Genomic DNA, 24667 nt, shown 5'->3' with positions numbered 1-24667 from the left:
ATGGGCTGAATGGCCTCCTTCTGTGCCGTTATGACTCTAGGGAGGGGAAATTGAGTCGCGCCCCCTTCGTTACTTTTAGCGCCCCTAAAAAAGTTAGCGCCCCCATGGCCGAAATTCACTGGTAGCACCCCGAGAGAGAAGCGGGGCGCTACTGGAAGCTGCAGCATGTCGCGCCGCAGTACTGCAGGCCTTCCTCCCCTTCTTAAAGGGCAGGGGCCTAGCGCAGCGCGACCCAGGGCCTAGCTGGGCTACCAGGAATCGGCGTGCCGGCAAAAGAGCCCGGCACTCGAGAAGTGCAGGGCTCACGGAGCGCAGCCGGTACCCCACAGTGGGGACTGCAGAGGAGGCTGGGGATGGCAACGGGGGCAGGAGCTGGCAGATGACCAGCAACAAAAATGGCTGCCCAGCACCTTACCTTTAATTAGCGCCGCCCCGACTGCAGGTAGGCCCCCTGACCCCATCAGACATAGCGTCCTATGGTAAGTCAGAGGGCGCTACCAAAGATCGCAGCCGGGGCTCGAGCGGGGCGCTGCGGGAGGCGTTGGTGGCGCCGCGCCCAGGCACTAGTTGCTTTGCGCCCCATCAGCTCCCTCTTAGGGCGCTAATGGGAGGTGCAAAGCAACCACATTTTTAGGCCTATGTTTTTAATTTTGAGCTAAGGTTGAGATCCTGCAATTAACTTTTCATTTGCAAGTCACAGTGACCAACCCTTTGAATCATTTGGTAGAATTTCAGAAATTATAATGGCCTAGGAATTGGTGGAATGGTCACATCTCGCGGCGAGTGGCCTAATTGGATTTTTTCCCTCACCATCCAGATTGCACTATATTTGCGCCGCAAATTGCTGGAAACGCGAATTGATAATGGCGCAGTGATGACATTGTTGTATCTGGGACCTCATGAATGTCTTGCCCAATGTTCTATCTCCTTAAGAATGACATTTAAAGATAGTAACAGAAACAGAGTGAATGAAGGAGTAAGAAATTAGGTGAATTATTGTCAAATTAGATAGAGAAAATAAAATAGAGAGGGAAAGAGAGTGGATTAAGAGAGAGAGAAAATACGAGAAAGAAAGGAAATGTAAGAACAAAATTAAAAAGAACAAGCAGAAGAAGAGGACATTGTAACGTCCTGACGAAGGGTTTCGATCTGAAATGCTGACTCTATGGGGGTGATTTTCACTCAGAAGTCGGGAAGGAGGCAGGACTGCAACTTTCGGGGTTGTAGTCCCGCCTCCATCGAGATGCGGCCAATCCACGCGATTTTAACTTGATTGACCTTGTTGAGCCCGCCCAGCGAGCTCAGCAGGCCAATTAAGGGCCACCCGACAACAGGTGACGTCACAGACTGAAATTTCATCTGTCAAGACGTTTTGACAGATGAAATATTAGTGTTTCACAGCTGTTTGAAACTGTGAAACACTGACAGTCTTACTTCTAACCTGAGTCCTTCTACACAGACTCAGTTAGAAATCTCTCCAGCGCAGAAAGCTGCAGGCTGTCACTTTTGACAGTTCGCAGCCGTTCTGCTTTCTGTGCTGGTTAGATGATGGACTCCCGAGACCTAGAGGAAGGAAAGCTAAAAAGGTAAGTACAGGTAATTTAAACTTCTTTATACACGTTAGACACACCAAACACACTTACCTTTGCACTCATGCACCCATCACTCACCTGAACACCGACATCGCGACCCCTCCAAGTCCTTCAACCCGACGGCCCGACTCCTCTAACTTGGCGTGGTTTGGAGCAGTCGTGAATCCCACACTTCAACATCAAAAATAGGGATTAGGCTAAAAACTGCCTGTTAACTACCTGTTAACAGGCAGTTAATTGTCACTAATCCCTTCCCGCCTCGGGTAGGTGGGTCCCAGTGCGGGGCGGGTACCCGCCTCCTTTGAAACTTACATGGAGGCGGGTTGGGGGCAGGATGGTGTCGGGACCCCCGAATTCGGGACTTTAACCCCTCGCACGCCTCCAATTCCGACTCCACGGGTCAGTTAAAATCGAGGCCTATTTCTCTCTCCACAGATGTTGCCTGGCCTGCTGAGTTTTTCCAGCATTTTCTATTGTTATTTCAGATTTCCAGCATCCGCAGTATTTAGCTATCGTACATTGTAACCCTGTTGTGTTTGGGAATTATTGCATTCATCCTTGAGAAGTTAATAATGAGTGAATGTCAGGGTAAGTGTCTTTCTCCTATACTGTATCCCAAAATTATTTTATGAAAGGAATCTGATCTAATTTTGATTTTTGAGTGTCAAAACAACTTTTCATCCTGAAAATTGTTGTACTCTGACACTAACAGGAGTGTGGACGGCAAGACTGGCTCAAAAATATTGCCAAGACAGATAAAAAAAATAAAGTTTTAAAAACCTCTAAGACAATTCACAACCTGCTGGAGTGAGACTCCACAGCTTCATTTGTTCCCTTGCTCAGACTCCAAGATTGAGTTTCATGTCAGGACCATAAATCATATCATTAATAGAGTCCTTATGATATGAATTACCAGCCCTAATTGGCAGCGGCGAGATTAATTTGAATTTATGGTGCAAATCCAGCAATTTCAAGACATGCTATTAATTTTAACGGAGAGGTGGCAACGTTTTTGGTTTTGGCGAGGCTAATGGCGGAGCGGTGCAAATCGTCCAGCAATTTGTGGAGAATCAACAATCGGCGTATCTCTTCTTTGCCACAAATTGCTAGATTTTTACAAGGTAGTAATTATAACACCATGAACTCGTCGTTATTTTTCCAGCAATTTCTGGGAGAATAACTTTCCAGTCAATCAATCACTGTATCAGCACAATAATTTGTAAATACATTTATATTTTAAGTTTGAAAGAATGTGCGTAGGTATATAATACAGACAGAATACATTTACAGAAATAAATTGGATAGAATTTTCCTCAGTCGTAATGCTCTTTTACATTAAATCTAGTTTTGGGAAAGCATCATCAAACTGGCCTCTGAGCAGCACGCTGTTGTCTTTATATTGTCCTGCTCCTCCATACTCCTTTGGAAGCTTATTAGTAAATAGAGACCTGGGCCATGAATTTTATTCATCTGAGGGGGTGGGTTTGGAGGCAGGTCTGTCGCGAAAATCGGAGAAATTGGGAGCGGGCTGCGAACCCGCCTCCACGCAACTTTGGGAAGTGTCGGGTCAGCCGCTCCCGAATTGACCTGACACCAAATGGCAGGACAGGTTGTTAACTGCCTGGATAATCCTATTTTAAAGGGCTGATCAGATTTTCGAGGTTTTTCAACATGCTGCCCACCTTCATTAAAACACGCCAGGTGAATTGAGCCGGGTTGAGCTAGGACCTGAATTGTTGCCAGCTGCTCGAGCAGCTTAAAAGCGGTCCTGCAATCTCTCATTCTTTCACATGCCACAACTTAGTGCTTTGAGGCTTGGGGGACATTTAGCAGCTCAACTAATCTTGTGAATGTTGAGGCTGAAATCCATCTGCTGTGTGACCTCCTTGGAATACCCTCTGGCCACTTTGTCTGAGCGCACACAACCTCCGTTCCTCGACTGAGATATATACCAGTGGTATGGGAACCATTTATATCCTCTCAACCAGGTCGTCGGATTCAGAGAAACAGCAGCCGCAGCAGCAGTGCAACCAGGCACAGCGGCAGCACCAACAGCAGGAGCGCCAACCTTCTCCTCAGCCACCTGATGATGCACAGGGCAGAGGGCATCAGCACAGGCCTGCACCTTCCCGCAGGAGAAACCCCCAACACCGGGTTTACAGGCATAGGATGAGCTTCCTCACCATGAGTGAGCAGCAGTGCCAAAGGATGCTGAGACTTCCGAGAGACGCAGTCGCTGTCATCTGCGCAATGCTGCACCAACACCTGGAGCCCAGAGGAGCATGTGTATACTCCTTACCAGTGGCTGTCAAAGTCACCACCGCACTCAAGTTCTTTGTTTCAGGGTCCTTCCAGAGATCATCTGCAGACATCAGCGGCATCTCGCAGTCGTCCGCACATGCCTGCATCACGCAGGTTACCGATGCCCTCTTTGCAAAGGTGCACAGTTACATCCACTTCTCCACGGATGAAGCAAGTGTAACTTCGCGTGCAGTTGGATTTGCAAATATGGCAGGCTTTCCAAGGGTGCAGGGCATCATAGACTACACACATGTGGCCATTAGGGCACCCCATCACAACCCAGCACAGGAACATCATCATGCATGCTTGCGCAAAGTATCCTGGCAGTTGCCATGACTCCTTCATCCTGCAGCAGTCTACTGTGCCTCAGCTCTTCAATCCGCCAACCCAACTTTCCGGATGGTTACTTGGTGACAAGGGCTATCCCCTGAAAAGGTGGCTCATGACACCGATGAGGAGGCCATCAAACGAGGCTAAGGAGTGGTACAATGTGAGCCACATTTCCACCAGAAACATCATAGAGCAAACCATCAGCTTTCTCAGGGTGCGATTCTGATTCCTCGACAGATCTGCTGGAGCCCTGCAGTATGCACCAGCCACGGTGTCCAGAATCATCGTCATCTGCTGTGCCCTGCACAACATCGCACAGTAGCGTGGCTTAGCGCTCCCTGAGGAACAAGTGGCTCAGCGCAGAGCATCCTCAGAAGAAGGAGGGGAGGACGAGGAGCAGGCAAACCTTGCGGGGCCGGGTGTAGCCAATGCAGCAGCACTCCAGCACATTGCTGGCCGTCACGCAAGGAATGCACTCATCCATGCCAGATTCACGTAAACTTATGCTTCAACCACAGGTGGCTAGCATATGGCTATGAAAGTATGGATGACATTCTTAAAACGCCATACATCATCTCTCCAATAAACGGTGCCTCCCTATCGCTCTCAGCATCATCATTACAAATGCAAGTTGCCCTGAGGCCTCAATATGAAACTTCCATTTGCCAGAACACATAGTGGTGTTTTGTCAAATATCACTGAGAAGGAGCACATTCTGTGGTGTTTCTGTAGAGATGTTTTTGTTGTAAAATAAAATGCTGAAGCCCTTTGATCACTTGGATATTTAGTTTTAATTGGAATACAATCACTTCTTTAAAAAAAATCAGATCAGGAATATATTGGCCCATGATTTGCGACAGGAGGCTTCCTGCGTGCAGATGCCTCCTATCGGAAAAAAATCTACAAACTTACCTGAGGGCTCCCAAGGTCCGGACACTTCCACTCCTGGGCCTCTCCAAAGTCGAAATACGCAGGGCCCAGGTATCCCAGGGGCACATGCAGCTCGCAAGCGTCCCTGGGATCACGTGGGCCAGGCCAGCCAATAGGAGAAGGGATCTCCCTTCATACACTTGACCGATAGACCTGTCAAATATATGAATGGAGATCACCCCAAAAAGACACTAATGTAGGAACGGAGGTTCCTAACTAAATAATTCAGCTCAACTCGATGGATTAAAAGACTGGAATTTAATAACAACGAAGTTTGCTGGATGTTACAAGGAGGAAATCAAAACACGTTCGTTCAAGATGCCAGGTAGTCGAAGACTGCTGGAAAGTTCTCTAAGCTGACGTCATGACGTCCCCACGTTCTTCGTGCCACTGGCGGTCACGTGATCGGCGTCATGGCGGTCACGTGATCGGCGTCATGACGTCACCACGCAGGATAAAGGCAAACACACACTGTAATGGTAACAATCAGTTTAAAGGTGCCGTCCCCGGCTGCACTATAATACAATTAAGGGGATTATACTAAAGTACACTGAGTCTCTTGTGGCTCCTCCACAGGCGCCCCCCCCAGAATCCCCATTAATGGCCAGTGTCAAACGAACAGGGGGCTTGATGGTTCTCTCCGAGCGTCGACGACCCTCAGGCGGCGGAAGTGGAACGTCGGGAGAAAGCATGGAGCCTGGCTGTGGTTGTTGCGGCGTGTCAGGTGCGGCGAACGCAGTGTCTGACTGCGAAAACGACGATGAGGCATCTGTAGGCGGTTCAACGGCTGGCTGTTGTAATGATGAATCGGCGTGCAACGGCGGTCGTCCTCGGCGAGGTGGCTGGGCAGGCACTATTGTTTCAGTGCGATCGAGGTGAGCGGCTTTCAGACGGTCGATGGAGACGGTGTCCGGTCTGCCGCCTACGTCGACGGCGAAATATTTCTCACCGGCAGATATGACACGAAATGGGCCAGCGTATGGTGGTTTAAGTGGGTCTCTGTGCGCGTCGTGCCTGATGAAGACATAATCAGCGGACATGAGGTCCGCAGGAACGTGAGGCCTCTAAGCCATGATGCAAGGTCGGAATGGGCAGGAAGTTCTTGGCCGCCTCGCGATGCTGGATAAGCTGCTGAGTTGCAGACCACGGTTCTGTATGCGGAGGCAGGAAGTCACCAGGGACCCTCAAGGTTTGCCCGTAAACTAACTCAGCTGATGAAGACTGAAGGTCTTCCTTGGGAGCCGTCCTTAGCCCTAGCATCACCCAAGGCAATCTGTCTACCCAGTTGGATCCACGCAGGCTGGCACAAAGGGATGCCTTAAGCGACTGATGGAACCTCTCGCACAGGCCATTCGCCTGTGGATGGTAGGCAGTGGTACGGTGTAGCTTGGTACCTAAGCCGTGTGCAACGGCGTTCCATAATTCGGAAGTGAATTGTGGCCCTCGGTCCGATGATATGTCGGATGGGACGCCGAAGCGAGCCACCCACGACGACAGGAATGCCCTGGCAATATCAGCTGTAGTGGTAGCGACCAACGGAATCGCCTCTGGCCACCTGGTGGTGCGGTCCACTATTGTGAGGAGATGCGTGAAACCCCGTGAACCGGGGAGAGGACCCACTAGATCCACGTGCACGTGGTCAAACCGTCGCTCTGGCACTGGAAACTCAGCCAAAGGGGCTTTAACATGTCGGTTGACTTTCGCTTTTTGACAATCAATACAATTGTTTGTCCAATCTCGGGCATCTTAGTGCATGCCCTTCCACACGAACTTGCAGGACATGAGACGTTGCAAAGCTCGCATCCCTGGGTGCGACAACCCGTGTATCGCCCAAAAGACTTTCTTGCGTCACTCGACCGGCGCTATGGGACGAGGCACTCCCATGGATGTGTCGCACAAAAGGATGGTTCCTGCTGAGTGGAACTGAACGTCAGCGACTTGCCAACTGGAAGGCGTGGTCCGGTACGCTTGAACTTCGGGGTCAGCCAACTGCTCTTCTGCTAAGCCGGCGAAATCGACGCCCAGGTTAACTGCCAGGACAGGAGCGCGGGAGAGGCAATCGGCCACGAGATTGTCCTTGCCCGAGACGTGTCGTAGATCAGTGGTGAATTCCGAAATGAAGGTGAGGTGGCGCTGTTGCCGCGCTGACCAAGGTTCAGACATTTTGGCCATGGCAAACGTGAGTGGTTTGTGGTCCACAAACGTGGTGAACGGGCGTCCTTCTAGCAGAAAGCGAAAATGTCGAATAGCCAAAAACAGGGCGAGCAACTCCCTATCGAACATGCTGTACTCGCGTTCGTTCTTGCGTAGTTGGCGGCTGAAAAGGCCAGCGGCTGCCAAGTCCCGTCTACCCACTGCTCCTGCACCGCTCCAATGGCGTAGTCCGAAGCATCCGTCGTGAGAGCGATGGTTGCACCTGGAATAGGGTGTGCCAGCATGGTTGCATCTGCCAGTGCTGCTTTGGTATCCAGGAAGGCCTGGTCCATCTGGGGAGTCCAGTTGATGAGGTCTTTGCCAGATTTCCCTTTCAGTGCTTCATACAGCGGTTGCATCAACTGCGCTGCCTTGGGGACAAAACAATGGTAAAAATTAACCATCCCCAGGAATTCCTGCGAGGACGTAACAGCGAAGGGACGTGGAAAAGCTGTAACAGCCTCGACCTTGGTGGCTAGTGGAACGGCGCCGTCCAATGTTATCCTGTGCCCCAGGAAATCGATGCTGGTGAGACCGAATTGGCATTTGGCCGGGTTGACAATGAGGCCATGCTGGCTTAACCGAGTGAAGAGCTGGCGTAGATGTAACAAGTGTTCCTTGGGGTTCTTGCTAGCGACGAGTATATCGTCCAGATATACGAAAAGGAAAGGCAAATCCCGTAAAACAGAGTCCATGAGCCGCTGGAAAGCCTGCGCTACATTTTTTAACCCGAAAGGCATTCTAAGAAATTCGAAAAGGCCAAAAGGTGTGATGACCGCCATCTTGGGAACATCTTGGGGGTGCACCGGGACCTGGTGATACCCGCGGACGAGATCCACCTTTGAAAATATTGAGTTTCCAGCCAAATGTGCTGAGAAATCCTGGATATGAGGTATGGGATACCTGTCAGGAGTCGTGGCATCGTTTAGTCGTCTGTAGTCACCGCAAGGCTGCCACCCTCCACCTGGTTTGGGGACGATATGCAGTGGAGAGGACCAAGGACTGTCAGAGCGTCGGACGATCCCGAGGCGCTCCATTGTTTGGAATTCGGCTTTAGCCGCCGCGAGTTTGCTGGGTTCTAACTTGCGCGCCTGGGCGTAAACCGGTGATCCATTCGTGGTGATATGGTGTGCCACACCATGTTTCGTGCCTGCTGCCGAGAAGGTAGGCCGGGTGAGCTCTGGAAACTCGCTGAGTAGGCGTGTAAACCCGTCTTGAACTGGTACCGCACAGGCGACCGACCAGGACACGGCGGTGCTGCAGTGGCAGGGCACCGCGTGGTAAGTGGACGCGTGAATAAGGCGGCAGTTTTTGACGTCGACTAGAAAACCATTTGCACAAAAGAAGTCGGCTCCTAGTATGGCCTGTGACACTGTGGCAGTGATAAATTGCCAGAGGAACTGCTGACCGCCGAAAGTAACGGTAACCGTCCATTTCCCAAAAGTGCGAATCGCCACGCCATTGGCTGCCTCGAGTGCAGGGCCGCAGCCGCCGGATTGTAGATCCAGCCTGGAAGCTGGCAAAATGCTGCACTGGGACCCAGTGTCGCAGAGGAATCGCCTCCCCATTGTGGAATCCGTAACATAAAGTAATTTCCCCGTTGAACCGACCGCCATGGTAAATTGAACGCGCTTTTCAGGGCTTGTCATCCTTTCCGAAGGGCGATGGCTTGCTGAAGGATTTTTTGGGGGGGGAGAAACTGCAGGGAGGCTTGCAGCATCGAGCTTTGGCGCCAAAACGGGCGTGGTACGTGCACCAGCCTGCTGGAGGAGGGCTGGGCTTCGCACGCGCAGGAGAAGGGCGCCTTGTGGCTGCACAGCACTGCTGTGAGACTGCAAAAATTTTGTCTGCCTCTGCCGCGAGCTTAACACAGTCGGTGATCTCAGAGCTGGCCAAGGCTGTCTGCACCACGTCAGGTAGCTGGCAGAGGAAAAGTTCTCGGAATAAAAAACATTGGTCTTCCGAACCAAGTAGGGTGAGCATTTGGCTCATTAATTCCGAAGGCTTTGAGTCCCCGATGCCTGGCATGGCAATGAGCCTGCGTGCGCACTCTGATTTGTTAAGGCCAAATATTTGCAGTAAACGAGCTTTGAGAGCCTCATACTTGCCCTCGTCTGGTGGATTGCTCAGTAGGCTGACGACCCTCGAGGCCGTGGCGCTGTCGAGAGCGGAGACCACGTAAAAATAACGGGTCGAATCCGCTACGATCTCCCACAGGTGAAACTGTGCTTCCGTCTGTAGGAACCAAGCTTCTGGTTTCTGCTCCCAGAACTGAGGCAATTTGAGGGCGACGGCATTTGTGCTCATGTTGAATTCTCTTCGAAGTTTGTTCGACGAGATCGGGGTCACCAATGTAGGAATGGAGGTTCCTAACTAAATAATTCAGCTCAACTCGATGGATTAAAAGACTGGAATTTAATAACAACGAAGTTTGCTGGATGTTACAAGGAGGAAATCAAAATGCCAGGTAGTCGAAGACTACTGGAAAGTTCTCTAAGCTGACGTCATGACGTCCCCACGTTCTTCGCGCCACTGGCGGTCATGTGATCGGCGTCATGACATCACCACGCAGGATAAAGGCAAACACACACTGTAAAGGTAACAATCAGTTTAAAGGTGCAGTCCCCGGCTGCACTATAATACAATTAAGGGGATTATACTAAAGTACACTGAGTCTCTTGTGGCTCCTCCACACTAAAACATTAAATAATTTTTTTTTTAAACCATCACATTTTTTAAATGAGTTAAAATTACATTAAATTAAACATTTTAAACAAAAATTTAAATTTTTGAAAAAGTAATTAAAAGTTTTTTACAGGGCTAAAAGTAAACTTACCTTTTTTTAAAGTATTTTTCAATTATAAATGAGTGGAAAAAATGTGTTTTTTTACTTTTTTTCAACTCTTATGCAGGTAAAAGCAGGCCTTACACCTGCTTTTACCAGGCGTAAGATTTCTAAGGGTTTTCAGCGGGCGGAGGTTCTGCAGAAAGTGGAACTCTCCTCCCGCAGAGGCCTGTCTCCAGGGCAGGCGTGCGATCTGATCGGAAATGCTGGTTTTCAGCCCATGCGCTGTGCATGCCTGAAACCGGCATTTCCAATGTCCCTACGGGTGTGTACACAGCACGTACACACTCGTAGGCATCGGAAAATATGGGCCAATATAATTAAAACATAGGGTTGTGGGTTTCCTTCTTTTTGATTTTGGACTTTCATTTCCAGTTCTTTAAAAAATAGACACACCAGAATCCATTACAGTGTGTCAATATTTCATAAATCATTAATGTTCTGGACCTGCTGGTTTGAAATGTTGATCCTGCTCCTCCTGACTCAAGTAAAAAAAAACAAATATACTGACTTTTTGGTGGCGGCTGTTGTTAGGCCTCAACAATCCCACCAAAACTGTATGGTGTTGGAAGTATTTCGGGTGTTCTTGGGGCGCAGGACATTGCCCTGCAAAATTGATCATTGCCCCCGTTTTCTGCCTGGAAAATGAGTGCAATGAGGACCAGTTTGTAACCCATTTAATTCTATGTTAGTAACACTGAAATTGATTGATCAGGGATGAAACAGCAATTTTCTTTGTTGCATGTTTGCAACCCATTTTAATCTGATTTAAACTTGTCGTGTATATCTTCCTGTATTTGTTTGTCTGGGGCTCACTGGAACAGCTTTGTGTTGTATTTTCACACAGTACATCTCGGCAACAAAGGTTGCAGTGTTGTGTTGCTCGAGCAAAGGAATGTTGAACTTGATGACCAACACCCCGCAACATAGGAGGAAAAGTTTCTTGAAGACATGTTTCAAAGTTCTAAATACCCTTGTACATTGCAATTTATTCACTAATTTTTATTACTGTCCTACTTTCTTGAACTTACCTCATCTATACCATTTAATATTTCATAAACTAAGATGGCATCCCCCCCTTAATCAACTTATTTCTAGACTGCTGACCCGAAGTTTCTCTAATGTTTCCTCATAGTTCATCCCGTCACACTCTAGATCAGTCTTGTTGCTCTTTTCTGTACCCTTTCTAATATAAGTAATATGATGACTAAAACTGAAGACACCTGAGGTAAATTTTATGGCCTAGAAATTCGATTGCATACGCGCATTTTTTTGGTGAAAAGCAGGTGCTGTACGGCCCAATATGGCATGTGACGTGCGCATGCTCAATCCATAACAAAAATGCAATGCACACAATATTAGTTAGGATGCCCTGTAATTGTCTAGGGTGCCCATCTGAAACAGCCGTTAGACCCCCGATTTGCATAAGCTTCTTTATATAATTGGTTCCTAATGCAAGTATGATCTGACCAGTGTATTATAAACTTTTAGCATAACTTCTACAGTCTTATGAGAGTAGATTGTATGAATATGTGTATAGTTTGTCTTTAATGTCTATTTCTTGATCATAATGTTAGTTCTGATGCTGTGTGGCTCATAACATTAGTGAAAAAATACTTTGTTTTTTTTCGATAGGCCCCAGTATGGAGGAAAGTTCTGTGATGGTACTCCTCGTATGTACAAGCTTTGCAATAATCAAAATTGCCCTAAAAATAGCATTGATTTTAGATCGCAACAGTGTGCAGAATACAACAGCAAGCCATTCCGAGGGTGGTACTACAACTGGAAGCCATATATTCATGTTGAGGGTAAATATATATATTTTTTAAAACTGCAACAAATTGCGTTGCAAATCATGAACAATATTACGTGTCCTGTGCAGTCAAATGCTAATATTGCTTTGTTTTGTTAATACAAAAGTAATTTTTGCTTTCAAAATGAGTTTTGTAACTTCTTGTAAGCTTACAATAATAATGACTTGCATTTGTATAGCATCTTTAACATAATAAAATGTCTCAAGGAGCTTCATCTATGAGCGAATGGACCGAGTGGTGGTAGTAGAATCAGAAGAATTGGCAATAAACATCAGAAAGATACATTTTTGAAGATACTTTTAAAGGCAGAGAGAGAATAGCAGGAAAAAGAGGTTTAAGGAAGGGCTTTCAGATGATGGGACTTGGATAGTTATCAGACACAGTGTAAAGAATACCAGGCCAGAGGGATGTAATAAGGGCACAGTTGGAGGACTGTAAGGAATGGCCTGGGATGGAAGGCTGAAAAATTTTGCAAACTTAAGTTGTGGTAAGGCCACAGAAGGATTTGTAAATGAGGGCAAGCATTTTGAATTTGATGCCTTGGGAGACGGGGAGCCAATGAAGTTTGATAAGGATCATGGTTATAGGCAAGCAGGATGCATTGTGGGAAAGGAAGCAGGAGGCAGCGTTTTGGACAAGTTGGAGTTTTGTAGAGAGGTGCTTGGGAGACTGGTAAAGAGCTTGTTGAAGAAGACAAGTCTTGACATTACAAAGTGTAGTTATTTAGTAGCAGTGTGACTGAGGTAGAGCAGAGGTGGGTAATGTTACCTAGGTGAAAGTATATGGGCGTAGAAATTGGATTGTTTGCTTGTGTAAAATAGGCGTTGAAGTGTAAGGGGTGGTGTGTGGGTCAGCTTCACCTCTGACTTCTGAGTGGTTCGAATCGCTCCCACTCCCTTGGTTCTAGACCTGGACTTATTTGGGGGTTGTAATGAAATTGCCGCAGACAACTGAATTGGTGAAAAGAACTTTGATTTTATTTGAGACAAGAAAATATACACAACACAATAAATCTTATCACTCTACAAGGGGGAACACTTCAGAATATACGAGGGAGAATGACAATAGACAAAATACTTCACCCCTACCAATCCCAGCTTACTAGCTAAGTTGGACTCTAAAGGATCAGGGATAATGCTCACCAAACGCAGGAATAGTTTGTAGAGTGGAAAAAAACTTGCAGATCTTCGGTTTCTTCCGAATTAGTTTCTTGTTGGTCACGGTGGCCCAGTATTACCTGGTTGGCTTCTGGTAATATCATTGGTTGTTTGTTTCTTGGGCCCTTGGTTGCCGCGATTCCTTTCCGTTCTCCTTCTGTTGTCCTTCCGTTGATTGATTGTCCCGAGGCTGATGTCTTTCGAATGAGCTGTGCCTCTTTCTGTGTCTGTCCGAACTGTACTGCTGACTTCAATTCACTGATTGCTGTTTCAATTCTCTGACTGAACAACTTTCGAACTGAACTGTGAGTCAAAGCAGGCCTCAATTATACTGTTTTGAGGCCTGGCTTACCTGACCGCCAAATCTCCTCTGGTCCATTGTTAATTTTGGCGGGCTCGTTAATTTTAATAGTTTTAAAATTCTTATCGAGTTTCGGGGCTGGTCCCATCTATTTTTAATTGACTTTTAACTAGTTTTGGGATTGCTTCGAAATCAGTTTAAGTGTGCAAAGTGGTTTTGGATGTCTCTCTGACTGGTTTTAAACTGTTGTTTGATTGTCTTCTCCTGCTGGGGCCAGGGTCTCTTTTGTTGATTAGTGGCATGCATTGTATTATTCATGTTCTTGATGGCCCTGTAGGTTTCGGCGGGAACTGTCCTTCCGTGGGCCTATTGTCTTTATGTAGAATGGCTGGGATGGCCCAGAACATTCTCGGACAATCTGGCCTTTTCCAATACTCAAACTGTCTGTCCCACTGTGCCCAACCCAGTTCCTTTGGTTAGCTTTTCCACAGGCCTGGACATGCCTTTTAAAATAGCCAAAAATCCTGGGGTTTTGATTTTAAGTCCCTTTTGGCTCAATATTTTTTCAAACAGTCCAAAATCTTCCCTTTTCTTGGTTTGGGGGAATCAGTAGAATTTTGCGAGCCTTACAGAAGCGTCCAATATGGTGGACGGCAGGTGGGCGTTTCTTCCATGCTGGAAGTGCGCCGCCCACCATAATTGATAAAAGCTCCTCCATAAGTCTCCAGGGAGCACGCCTGCAACAAGCATTAGGCCACTTGCATATGCAAATCTGATTGTGAGTGACCACAGCATGCTGCAGTCAGTTTCTTCAGGCGCACAGCGCACAGAGAGGCTGCTTCCTGAGAGGTAAGTTTGAACATTTTTACTTACCATATTGTGGAGCCGGCAGGAGCAGGAGGACTTTAATGCAACATAAAATCGGACGGGGCATCTGACCCATTCTTGATGGGCTGGTTAGGTTCAAATCGGGGCTATGGTGTTTGAAGCTCAGATTTGGGTCAAACAGAATACCAAAGTTGCGCACCATCTAGTTGAACCCGAGTCAGCAGCTGGAGGGGGATGGAGTTGGGAGCAAGAATATGGAGGTGTTGGCAGAACTAAAAAAGACTGCTTCAGTTTCCCTGTAATTTAAGTAGGGAACATTTTGGTTTCTCCATGATTTAATGTCAGAGAGGCAGTCTGATAACACAAGCTTGGTCTTAGAATCAAGGATGGTGGTAGAGATATAGAACTGGATATTGTTAGCAAATGTGAAAATGACCCCATATCTGCAACTAATGGCCCCAAAATTCCTCGAGTCACAATCTTGGCAGTTACACCAGGATCGAACCTTACAGTAGCCCCAGCACTAATTCTACCCTCAGCAGGGGGAAGTTACCCAGGTCTCGCCCTGCCCCTTGGCCCCTGGATAAAGGGGCTGATCTGTTCAAAGACCCATATTCTTCATGGGTCCAGGTCATTTGTCTGGAGCTCATTGGCAAGACCTGCATCTGCCCTATTGTAGACTAGTATACCTCACTTAATTGGGCATACCATATGCTGGGCTCTGATGTAGCCTGAGGAGTGAGAATTTCTGGTGTAGGGAGTTCTCAACCCAGCTGTCAAAGTTGAAATTCATTTAATAGAATCATAGCACAGAACAGAAGGAGGCCATTCGGCCCGTCGAGCCTATGCTGGCTCTCTGCAAGAGCACTTCAGCTAGTCCCACTACCCAAACCTTTCCCCGTAGCCCTGCAATTTTTTTTCCTTCAGGTACTTATCCAATTCCCTTTTGAAAGCTATGATTGAATCTGCCTCCACCACCCTTTTAAGCTGTGCATTCCAAATCATAACCACTCACTGCGTAAATTTTTTTTTCCTTATGTCGCCTTTGGTTCTTCTGCCAGTCACCTTAAATCTGTGTCCTCTGGTTCTCGACCCTTCCGCCAATGGGAACAGTTTCTCTCTATCTACTCTGTCTAGACCCCTCATGATTTTGAACACCTCGATCAAATCTCCTCTTAACCTTCTCTGCTCTAAGGAGAGCAACCCCAGTTTCTCCAGTCTATCAACGTAACTGAAGTTCCTCATCCCTGGAACCATTCTTGTAAATCTTTTCTGCACCCTCTCTAAAGCCTTCACATCCTTCCTAAAGTGTGGTGCCCAGAATTGGACACATTACTCCAGTTGAGGCCGAACTAGTGTTTTATAAAGGTTCATCATAACTTCCTCGCTTTTGTACTCTATGCCTCTATTTATAAAGCCCAGGATCCCAGATGCCTTTTTAACCGCTTTCTCAGCCAGCCCTGCTACCTTCAATGATTTGTGCACATATACCCCCAGGTCTCTCTGTTCCTGCACCCCCTTTAGAATTGTACCCTTTAGTTTATATTGCCTCTCCTCGTTCTTCCTACCAAAATGTATCACTTCGCACTGCATTAAATTTCAACTCCCACGTATCATCCCATTCCACCAGCCTGACTATGTCCTCTTGAGGTCTATCACTATCCTCCTCACTCTTCACTATACTTCCAAGTTTTGTGTCATCTGCAAATTATGAAATTGTGCCCTGCACACCCAAGACCAAGTCATTAATATATATCAAGAGAAGCAGTGGTCCTAGTACTGACCCTTGGGAACACCACTGTATCCCTTCCTCCAGTCCGAAAAATAACCGTTCACCACTACTCTCTGTTTCCTGTCACTTAGCCAATTTCGTATCCATGCTGCCACTGTCCCTTTTATTCCATGGGCTTCAACTTTGCTGGCAAGCCTATTATGTGGCACTTTATCAAACACCTTTTTGAAGTCCACATACACCACATAAACCGCATTGCCCTCATCAACCCTCTCTGTTACTTCATCAAAAAACTCAATCAAGTTAGTTAAACACGATTTGCCTTTGACACATCCATGCTGGCTTTCCTTAATTAATGCATCCCATCCGGTTCTGGTGACTTATCTATGTTAAGTGCAGCCAGCTTTTCTAGGAGCTCCTCTCTTACCACTTTTTATCCCATCTCAACTGCCTTCTCTTTCACTATGACTTAGGCAGTTTCTTTTTCCTTGGTAAAGACAGATGCAAAGTACTCATTTAATACCTCAGCCATGCCCTCTGCCTCCATGCGTAGGTCTCCTTTTTGGTCCCTAATTGGCCCACCCCTCTTCTTACTACAAGTTTATTATTTATATGCCTGTAGAAGACTTTTGGATTCCCTTTTATGTTAGCTGCCAGTCTATTCTCATACTCTTACTTTGCCCCTCTTATTTCCTTTTTCACTTCCCCTCTGAACTTTCTATATTCAGCCTGGTTCCCCCTTGTATTCTCAACCTGACATCTGTCATACGCCCCCTTTTCCTGCTTCATCTTATGCTCTGGGCTGGATTTTAACTCAGGTGCGGGCTGTTGTCGTGTTATCCAAATTTCGTGTTTCCCACACGAATCTAAATGGATGTGCGAGATTGATGCAATTTTAACTCAATTGGCCAATTGATTTCCAACGTGCGGGAAGCCTTTGCAATTGGGTTTTTCATGACTGAAAGTCCCCTCCGATGATGTCATCATTGCTGCTGCATTTAAGGTCCACAGCAAGCCTTGCTTCTTCTGCAGACTGCCAAGCTTCTTGATTGTGCAGTGTGAGGGAGCTGCAGAAAAAATTACAAGCGGGAGGGCAAGATCAGCTTCTCGCTTTGACGAGGCGGCACTGCAGGCATTAGTCGATGGGGCTTGGGCCAACAGGGAGGTGCTCTTCCCTTCAGGGAGGAAGAGGCCTCCCAATCAGACCAAGGCAGTGCGGATGCAGGTGGCTGAGGAGGTCAACTCCTTGGGAGTCACCCGCAGAACCTAGATACAGTGCAGGAAAAGCTTTCATGACCTTCAGCGCACTGGAAAAGTGAGTATGAATTTCCCATCACCCTCAATCTGATCCCCATTGCCTTTCCTCACCAGCACTCAGCTTTAGCAATCTCTTCCTCCACATCCCACTTGACACTGACATCCATGCACCCTTACCCATTCCCTCTCTCTATGCTCACATTCACATAACTATTCCACCATGCAGCCCTCACACTCCCTATCACACTCCGAGCTCATCTTGTCCATGAGACCCACCTCCTGCTCCCACCAAACTTTTGACCACCCAACTTCCCTTCCTGGCTCCCATGTTAGCTAATGATAACGGTTCCCTCTCCTCAGGTACTGTCCCCCTCCTCTTCAAATCTGCCGTCATCACCCCTCTCCTCAAAAAGCCCACCTTGACCCCACTGTTCTTGCAAACTACCACCCCATCTCCAACCTCCATTTCTTCTCCTAAGCCCTTGAACGTGTTGTCGCCTCCCAAATCCATGCCCATCTTTCCCACAATTCCATGTTTGATTCCCTCCAATCAGGTTTCCACCCTTACCACAGTACTGAAATGGCCCTTATTAAAGTCAAAAATGACATTCTATTTGACTGTGACAAAGGTAAACTATCCATCCTCAACCTTCTCGACCTATCTGCAGCCTTCAACAGAGTTGACCACACAATCTTCCTCCAACGCCTCTCCTCCATCGTCCAGCTGTGTGGGGTTGCCGTCGCCTGGTTCCATTCTTATTCATCGAATTGTAGCCAGAGAATCAACTGCAATGGCTTCTCTTCCCGCTCCTGCACCATTACCTCTGGAGTCCTCCAAGGATCTATCTTTGACCCCCTTCTATTTCTCATCTACATGCTGCCCCTTGGCGACATCATCCGAAAACATAACATCAGGTTCTACATGTCGCTGATGATACTCAACTCTATCTCGCCACCACTTCTATTGACCACTCCACTGTCTCTGATTTGTCACACTGCTGCTCCGACATTCAATATTGGATGAGCAGAAATTTCCTCCAACTAAATATTGGGAAGACTGAAGCCATTGGGGGAGAAATTGCCCTCCTTTGCACCTCCCGTGGGGGGCGCAAAGGCATTTTCGCCCGGGCGCGGCGCTAACCTCACCTCCCACCAAATTCGGCGGGAGGTTAGCGGCAGCGCTACAGGGTTGCACCCCAATCTCCTGCGCCCGGAGTTCATGACGTCATCATGGGATAGATTCAAAACAGATCTAGCAGCTCAAAACTTGGCATCCCTGAGGTGCTGTGGGCCATCAGCAGCAGCAGAATTGTATTCCACCACAATCTGTAACCTCATGGCCCGGCATATCCCTCACTCTACCATTACCAGCAAGCCAGGGACCAACCTTGGTTCAATAAGGAGTGTAGAAGAACATGCCAGGAGCAGCACCAGGCATACCTAAAAATGAGGTGCCAACATGGGGAAGCTGCAACACAGGACTACATGCATGTTAAAAAGTGGAAGAAGCATGCTATAGGCAGGGCTAAGAGATCCCAGAATCAACGGATCAGATCAAAGCTCTGCAGTCCTGCCACATCCAGTCGTGAATGCTGGTGGACCATTAAACAATTAACGTGAGGAGGAGGTTCCATGAATATCCCCATACTCAATGATGGTGGCGCCCAACACGTGTGTGCAAAAGAAAAGGCAACCATCTTCAGCCAGAAGTGCCAAGTGGATGATTCATATCGGCCTCCTCCTGAGGTTCCCACCATCACAGAAGCCAGCCTTCAGCCAATTCGATTCACTCCATGTGATATCAAGAAACGGCTGAGTGCACTGGATACAGCAAAGGCTATGGGCACCGACAACATCCCGGCTGTCGCGCTGAAGACGTGCTCTAGAACTAGTCACGCTTCTAGCCAAGCTGTTCCAGTACAGCTACAACACTGGCATCTATCTGACAATGTGGAAAACTGTCCAGGTATGTCCTGTCCACAAAAAACAAGACAAATCCAATCCAGCTAATTACCGCCCCATCAGTCTACTCTCAAGCATCAACAAAGTGATGGGAGGTGTCATCGACAGTGCTATCAAGAGGCACTTAGCAATAACCTGCTCACTGATGCCTAGTTTGGGTTCCGCCAAGACCACTCAGCTCCCGACCTCATTACAGCCGTGGTCCAAACATAGACAGAGGAGCTGAATTCCAGAGGTGAGGTGATAGTGACTGCCCTTGACATCAAGGCAGCATTTGACCGAGTGTGGCATCAAGGAACCCTAGTAAAACTGAAGTCAATGGGAATCGGGGGAAATCTCTCCACTGGCTGGAGGCATACCTAGCATAAAGGAAGATGGTTGTGGTGGTTGGAGGTCAATCATTGTAATGTATATATAGAATGTATATACCTTTAAGGGGGGAACTACTTTTACAGCTCATGTATACTGCAGTACTGGCAGTGACCACACCTGTATATAGCACTGAGTAGCAAACTGTACAGTTCAGTTCCAGAGTGAGCCACGTTGAGTAAACACCTGTTGTACCGTTCTCCTGCAGTCTTGTGTCTTATTACTGACGGACACAACATTGGCGACGAGAAAAATTCGATCCTACCTGCAATTCTGCATCACCTCCCAGGGATTCGTTCCTGGAGACCAGAAGATTGGAGGTCAAGGCCAGAGACACGGGCGTCGACCACGGGCAACCGCCCAGTCATCGATCAGGGCAGCAGAGACTCGAGAATTGCGGGGGAGGCTGTTGAGAGCCAGGCTTGGCTTTCCAGTCGCGGTGGTCCAGCGAAACGGGCTGGCAACAGGTAGTGTGCAGATCCTTCCCGGACAGCGGCGGGCTAGAGCCCGACCGAGCAGCACAGCAAAGGGCCGAGCAGCGTCGACGGGGGAGAGATAGAGAGGGCAGAGTGCACAGGGCGCAGCCGGTGTTCAGGGGCCGAGCAGCGTCGAGGAGAGAGATAGAAACGCGCAGAAACCCGCGAGGCGCCGCCATTGCCACGAGGACCGCCGAGAGCGGCGTTGGCAGCAGCATAGGAAGGCCCGCAGAAAACTCGTTGGCAGCAGCAGGGGAGGAAGGAAAGCGCAGGAGACGCCATTTTAAACCACACCCAAAATGCCGAAGAGTGGCAGTATCACCGCATTTGACAATGAAGTCGAAGATTGGACTACATATGTCGAACGAATAGAGGTATACTGCAAGGCAAATGAGGTGCCAGATGACAAGAAAGTGCTGGTATTGTTAAACTTAATGGGTGCAAAGACGTATGGCTTATTACGAAATCTAGTAACCCCAGCGAAGCCAGTGGAAAAGAGTTTTGGAGACATAGTGACGATACTACAGGAACATTTAAACCCCACACCGCTGCTGATAGCAGAAAGATTCAAGTTTCACAAACGGAACCAGCATAAGGATGAAAGCAATGCTGAATATTTAACAGAACTGTGCAAACTATCGAAACACTGCCAGTTTGGAACGGGACTGGCAGACACCTTAAGGGATAAGTTTGTGTGTGGGCTTCAAAGTGAAGGAACCCAGAAACGGCTTTTATCTGAAAAGGACCTTACGCTGGACAAGGCTTTCAGCATTGCGGTATCATATGAAGCAGCAGCACGGGGCGCTGCAGAGATACAAAAGAGACCGCAAGAATATGGTACAAACAAAATGTCATACAGAACAGAGAAGTGCTATCGCTGCGGCAGAACAACACACGACCACAATGATTGCTGGTTCAAAGACAAAGTGTGCAGACAGTGTGAAAAAGTAGGACCCATAGCACGAGTCTGCAGGTCGGGAAAGAAAACCAGCAATAAGAAATCTCCAAAAGAAAAGTACAAGAAGGTACATAAGGTGATGGAGAATAGTTCAGACGAACAAAAGAGTGATACCGACTCCAAAAGCAGGGAGCTGAGTTGTCTGAAACTACATAATGTGATCAAAACGGAGGATCACCGAACCATTTGGGTCACTCTCAAGATAGCAGGAGTCCAGGTAAAAATGGAATTGGACACAGGATCAGCCCTAACAGTCATAAACCGACGGGACTACGAGCAGCTATTCTCACACATACCCTTGAGAGACACAAAAATTATTTTGAAGACGTACACGGGGCAAAAAGTCTACCCCAAAGGAAAAATAAGGGTGACCGTTATATATACCGGTAAGGAAACACCAAAACTAGACCTGTATGTATTGCAAGATGGAGGACCACCATTACTGGGACGTGAATGGATCCGGAAAATACAGCTAGATTGGCATTCTGTACAAGCACTGACTGTGGCTGCCAAAAAGGATGACAACGTCACACCTGGGCGACTGTCAAAGATCCTAACCGACGCACAAGAAGTGTTCCAGCAAGGACTCGGAACACTAAAAGGCATGACAGCAACAATTAAAATCGACGAAAACGCAAGCCCAAAATGTTTTACCTTATGCGATCTGCCCAGCCGTCGAAGCAGAGCTGGAGAGTTTGGAACGTTCAGGAGTACTGTCCAAGGTAGACTGGAGCGAGTGGGCTACGCCCATCGTCCCTGTGATGAAAAAGTCGTTGAGCAGCATGCCTGGGGAACCAAGGAAGGTTCGCATCTGTGGGGACTTTAAGGTAACAGTGAACCCAGTCCTTCACACCGTACAATATCCACTTCCGCGGATTGAAGATATTTTCGCCTCGCTATCTGGAGGGAAACGCTTCACTAAGATTGATCTGGCCCAGGCGTATCTGCAAGTGGAGGTAGAAGAAGCATCAAAAAAATACCTCACAATCAACACCCATAAAGGTCTCTACCAATACAACCAGCTGGTATTTGGGGTAGCATCAGCTCCGGCTATTTGGCAGAGGGCAATGGAACAAGTCCTGCAAGGGATCCCAGGGACCCAGTGTTATTTGGACAACATCCTGGTCACGGGCGAAAATGACCGTGATCACCTCGCCAACCTGGAGCAGGTGCTCACTAGATTGAAGGAATATGGGCTCCGAGCTAACCGCCACAAATGCGAGTTTTTAAAAAAACAGATCTCGTATTGTGGCCACGTTATCGATAAAGAGGGGTTACATAAGTCCCCAGAAAAGATTGAGGCAGTAGTCAAGGCTCCAGCACCGGAAAACGTGTCACAATTGAGGTCGTTCCTCGGGCTGGTAAACTACTACCATAAGTTCTTGCCAAATTTGTCTACAATACTACACCCACTGAACAACCTACTGCAAACTGGGGTGCCATGGAAATGGAGTGACGAATGTAAATGAGCTTTCCAGAAGAGCAAAACACTAATCACATCGAAAGGGGTTTTGGCCCATTTCAACCCAGCACTACCAATTCGGTTGGCGTGTGATGCGTCACCCTACGGCATTGGAGCGGTGCTGTCGCACAAATCCTCGGACGGCTCAGAGAGGCTAATAGCCTTTGCGTCGCGATCACTAACCTCAGCCGAGCGTAACTACGCCCAGATTGACAGGGAGGCCCTCAGCCTAGTGTGGGGAGTGAAAAAGTTCAATCACTATCTGCACAGGCAGAAGTTCACCTTGCTGACTGACCACCAGCCCCTTGTCTCCATTTTTAATCCGAAGAAGGGCGTTCCGGTGATGACTGCGCAACGACTACAAAGATGGTCACTCTTTCTAGGGGCGCACCACTATGAGATTGAATATAAGGGCACGAAACAGCATGGAAATGCTGATGGGCTATCACGCCTGCCACTGCCTACTGCGGAGGAAGCACCAGCAGTGGATCCTGTCGAAATATTTCATTCGACTATAGTTGAATACCTACCGGTAACTAATGCTCGTATAGAAAAGGAGACCCGAAATGACCCGACACTGTCTCGGGTATATGATTTGACGGTGAAGGGATGGCCAGCACATGGCGACTCACTGTTGCCAGCATTCTCGTCAAGAAGAGAACAGCTGTCAGTGTGCCGGGGGACCTTGATGTGTGGATCCTGAGTAGTAATTCCACCCAAGTTAAGGGATAAAGTGCTCAATGAGCTTCATGAGGGTCATCTGGGAGGGGTAAAAATGAAATGCCTTGCCAGGGCTTATGTGTGGTGGCCGGGAATCGATAAACAAATCGAGGACCTGACCAAGAGCTGCTCAGGATGCCAGAAGTCCAAAATGCACCACCACAGGCCCCTCTACGCCCATGGGAGTGGCCCTCATCTCCATGGCAACGGGTGCATATTGATTTTGCTGGTCCATTTATGGACTCAATGTTTTTAATAGCCGTGGATGCGCACTCGAAATGGCCTGAGGTCATCAAAATGTCCTCCACCACCACGGAGAAAACTATTGCAGTCCTACTGACCATTTTTGCCAGGAACGGCTTGCCAGAACAGATTTGCTCCGATAACGGACCACAGTTTGTGTCCGAAGAGTTCCAGAGGTTTATGAAGAAGAATGGGGTAAGGCATTACACATCCGCCCCGTATCATCCAGCCACAAATGGATTGGCTGAGAGGTTCGTACAAACCGTTCAGAAGGCAATAAAGGCTATGTACAATGACAACATTCCGCTGCAGCATAAGGTGGACAATTCCCTGTTCGCCTACCGGAATGCGACACATGCAGTCACCAACCAGGCCCCGGCCATGATGTTCTTTAACCGAAGGTTAAGATCTCGCCTGGATTTGCTCAGACCAAACGTACGAAGAGATGTTGAGAGTAAGCAATTCCAGCACATCCATGAGAAGCCAACAAGGAGCTTCAATGTAGGGCAACCAGTCTTGGCCCGCGACTACCGAACAGAAAAATGGCAGCCAGGAACGATATGCACACGGCAGGGCCCACTAATGTACACAGTGGACGTTGGGGAGAACATCGTGAGACGCCATGCTGACCAGATCCTAGAGTCACAGGAACAAGTCAACCCCATGTCTCGCCCATACGTACCTGGTGAGGAACCCGACGTACAGGTCGCATCTACCTCAGAAACAGTAGCATCGGAAGCTGATGACTCAACCGACGACAGGGTGCCAGAATCGCCTCCACACCAAGAGCGAGACACTCGGGAAAGGCGTTATCCAGAAAGGATCAGGAAGCCTCTCCAAAGACTGAATATATAAATGGACTATTTTCAGATAACGTTGTATGTTAAAAGTGTTAATTGTAATTAGTTTGATATTTAATTGTTAAATGAGTGTTATGGTACTGTTAATCTAAAAGGGGAGGAATTGTAACATATAGAATGTATATACCTTTAAGGGGGGAACTACTTTTACAGCTCATGTATACTGCAGTACCGGCAGTGACCACACCTGTATATAGCACTGAGTAGTAATCTGTACAGTTCAGTTCCAGAGTGAGCCACGTTGAGTAAACACCTGTTGTACCGTTCTCCTGCAGTCTTGTGTCTTATTACTGACGGACACAGCAATCATCACAGCCCCAGGGCATTGCTGCAGGAG

At 47.9% G+C, this 24667-nt stretch overlaps 1 protein-coding gene across 2 annotated transcripts in view; it reads left to right on the top strand.

Moving 5' to 3' along the window:
- Positions 1-24667, top strand: part of adamts16 (ADAM metallopeptidase with thrombospondin type 1 motif, 16) — a 398089-nt gene that overhangs the window by 197268 nt on the left and 176154 nt on the right. For both annotated transcript variants that reach the window (XM_085988720.1, XM_085988721.1), the window contains one exon: positions 11827-11999. In XM_085988720.1, coding sequence (XP_085844846.1) covers positions 11827-11999 — 173 coding nt within the window. The remainder of the gene's footprint in view (positions 1-11826; positions 12000-24667) is intronic.

Source organism: Somniosus microcephalus, chromosome 5, assembly GCF_052327205.1.
Source record: "Somniosus microcephalus isolate GS21.2 chromosome 5, FLI_Smic_1.0, whole genome shotgun sequence".
Classification (NCBI taxonomy): domain Eukaryota; kingdom Metazoa; phylum Chordata; class Chondrichthyes; order Squaliformes; family Somniosidae; genus Somniosus; species Somniosus microcephalus.
This window is presented reverse-complemented; position numbering and strand designations above follow the sequence as displayed.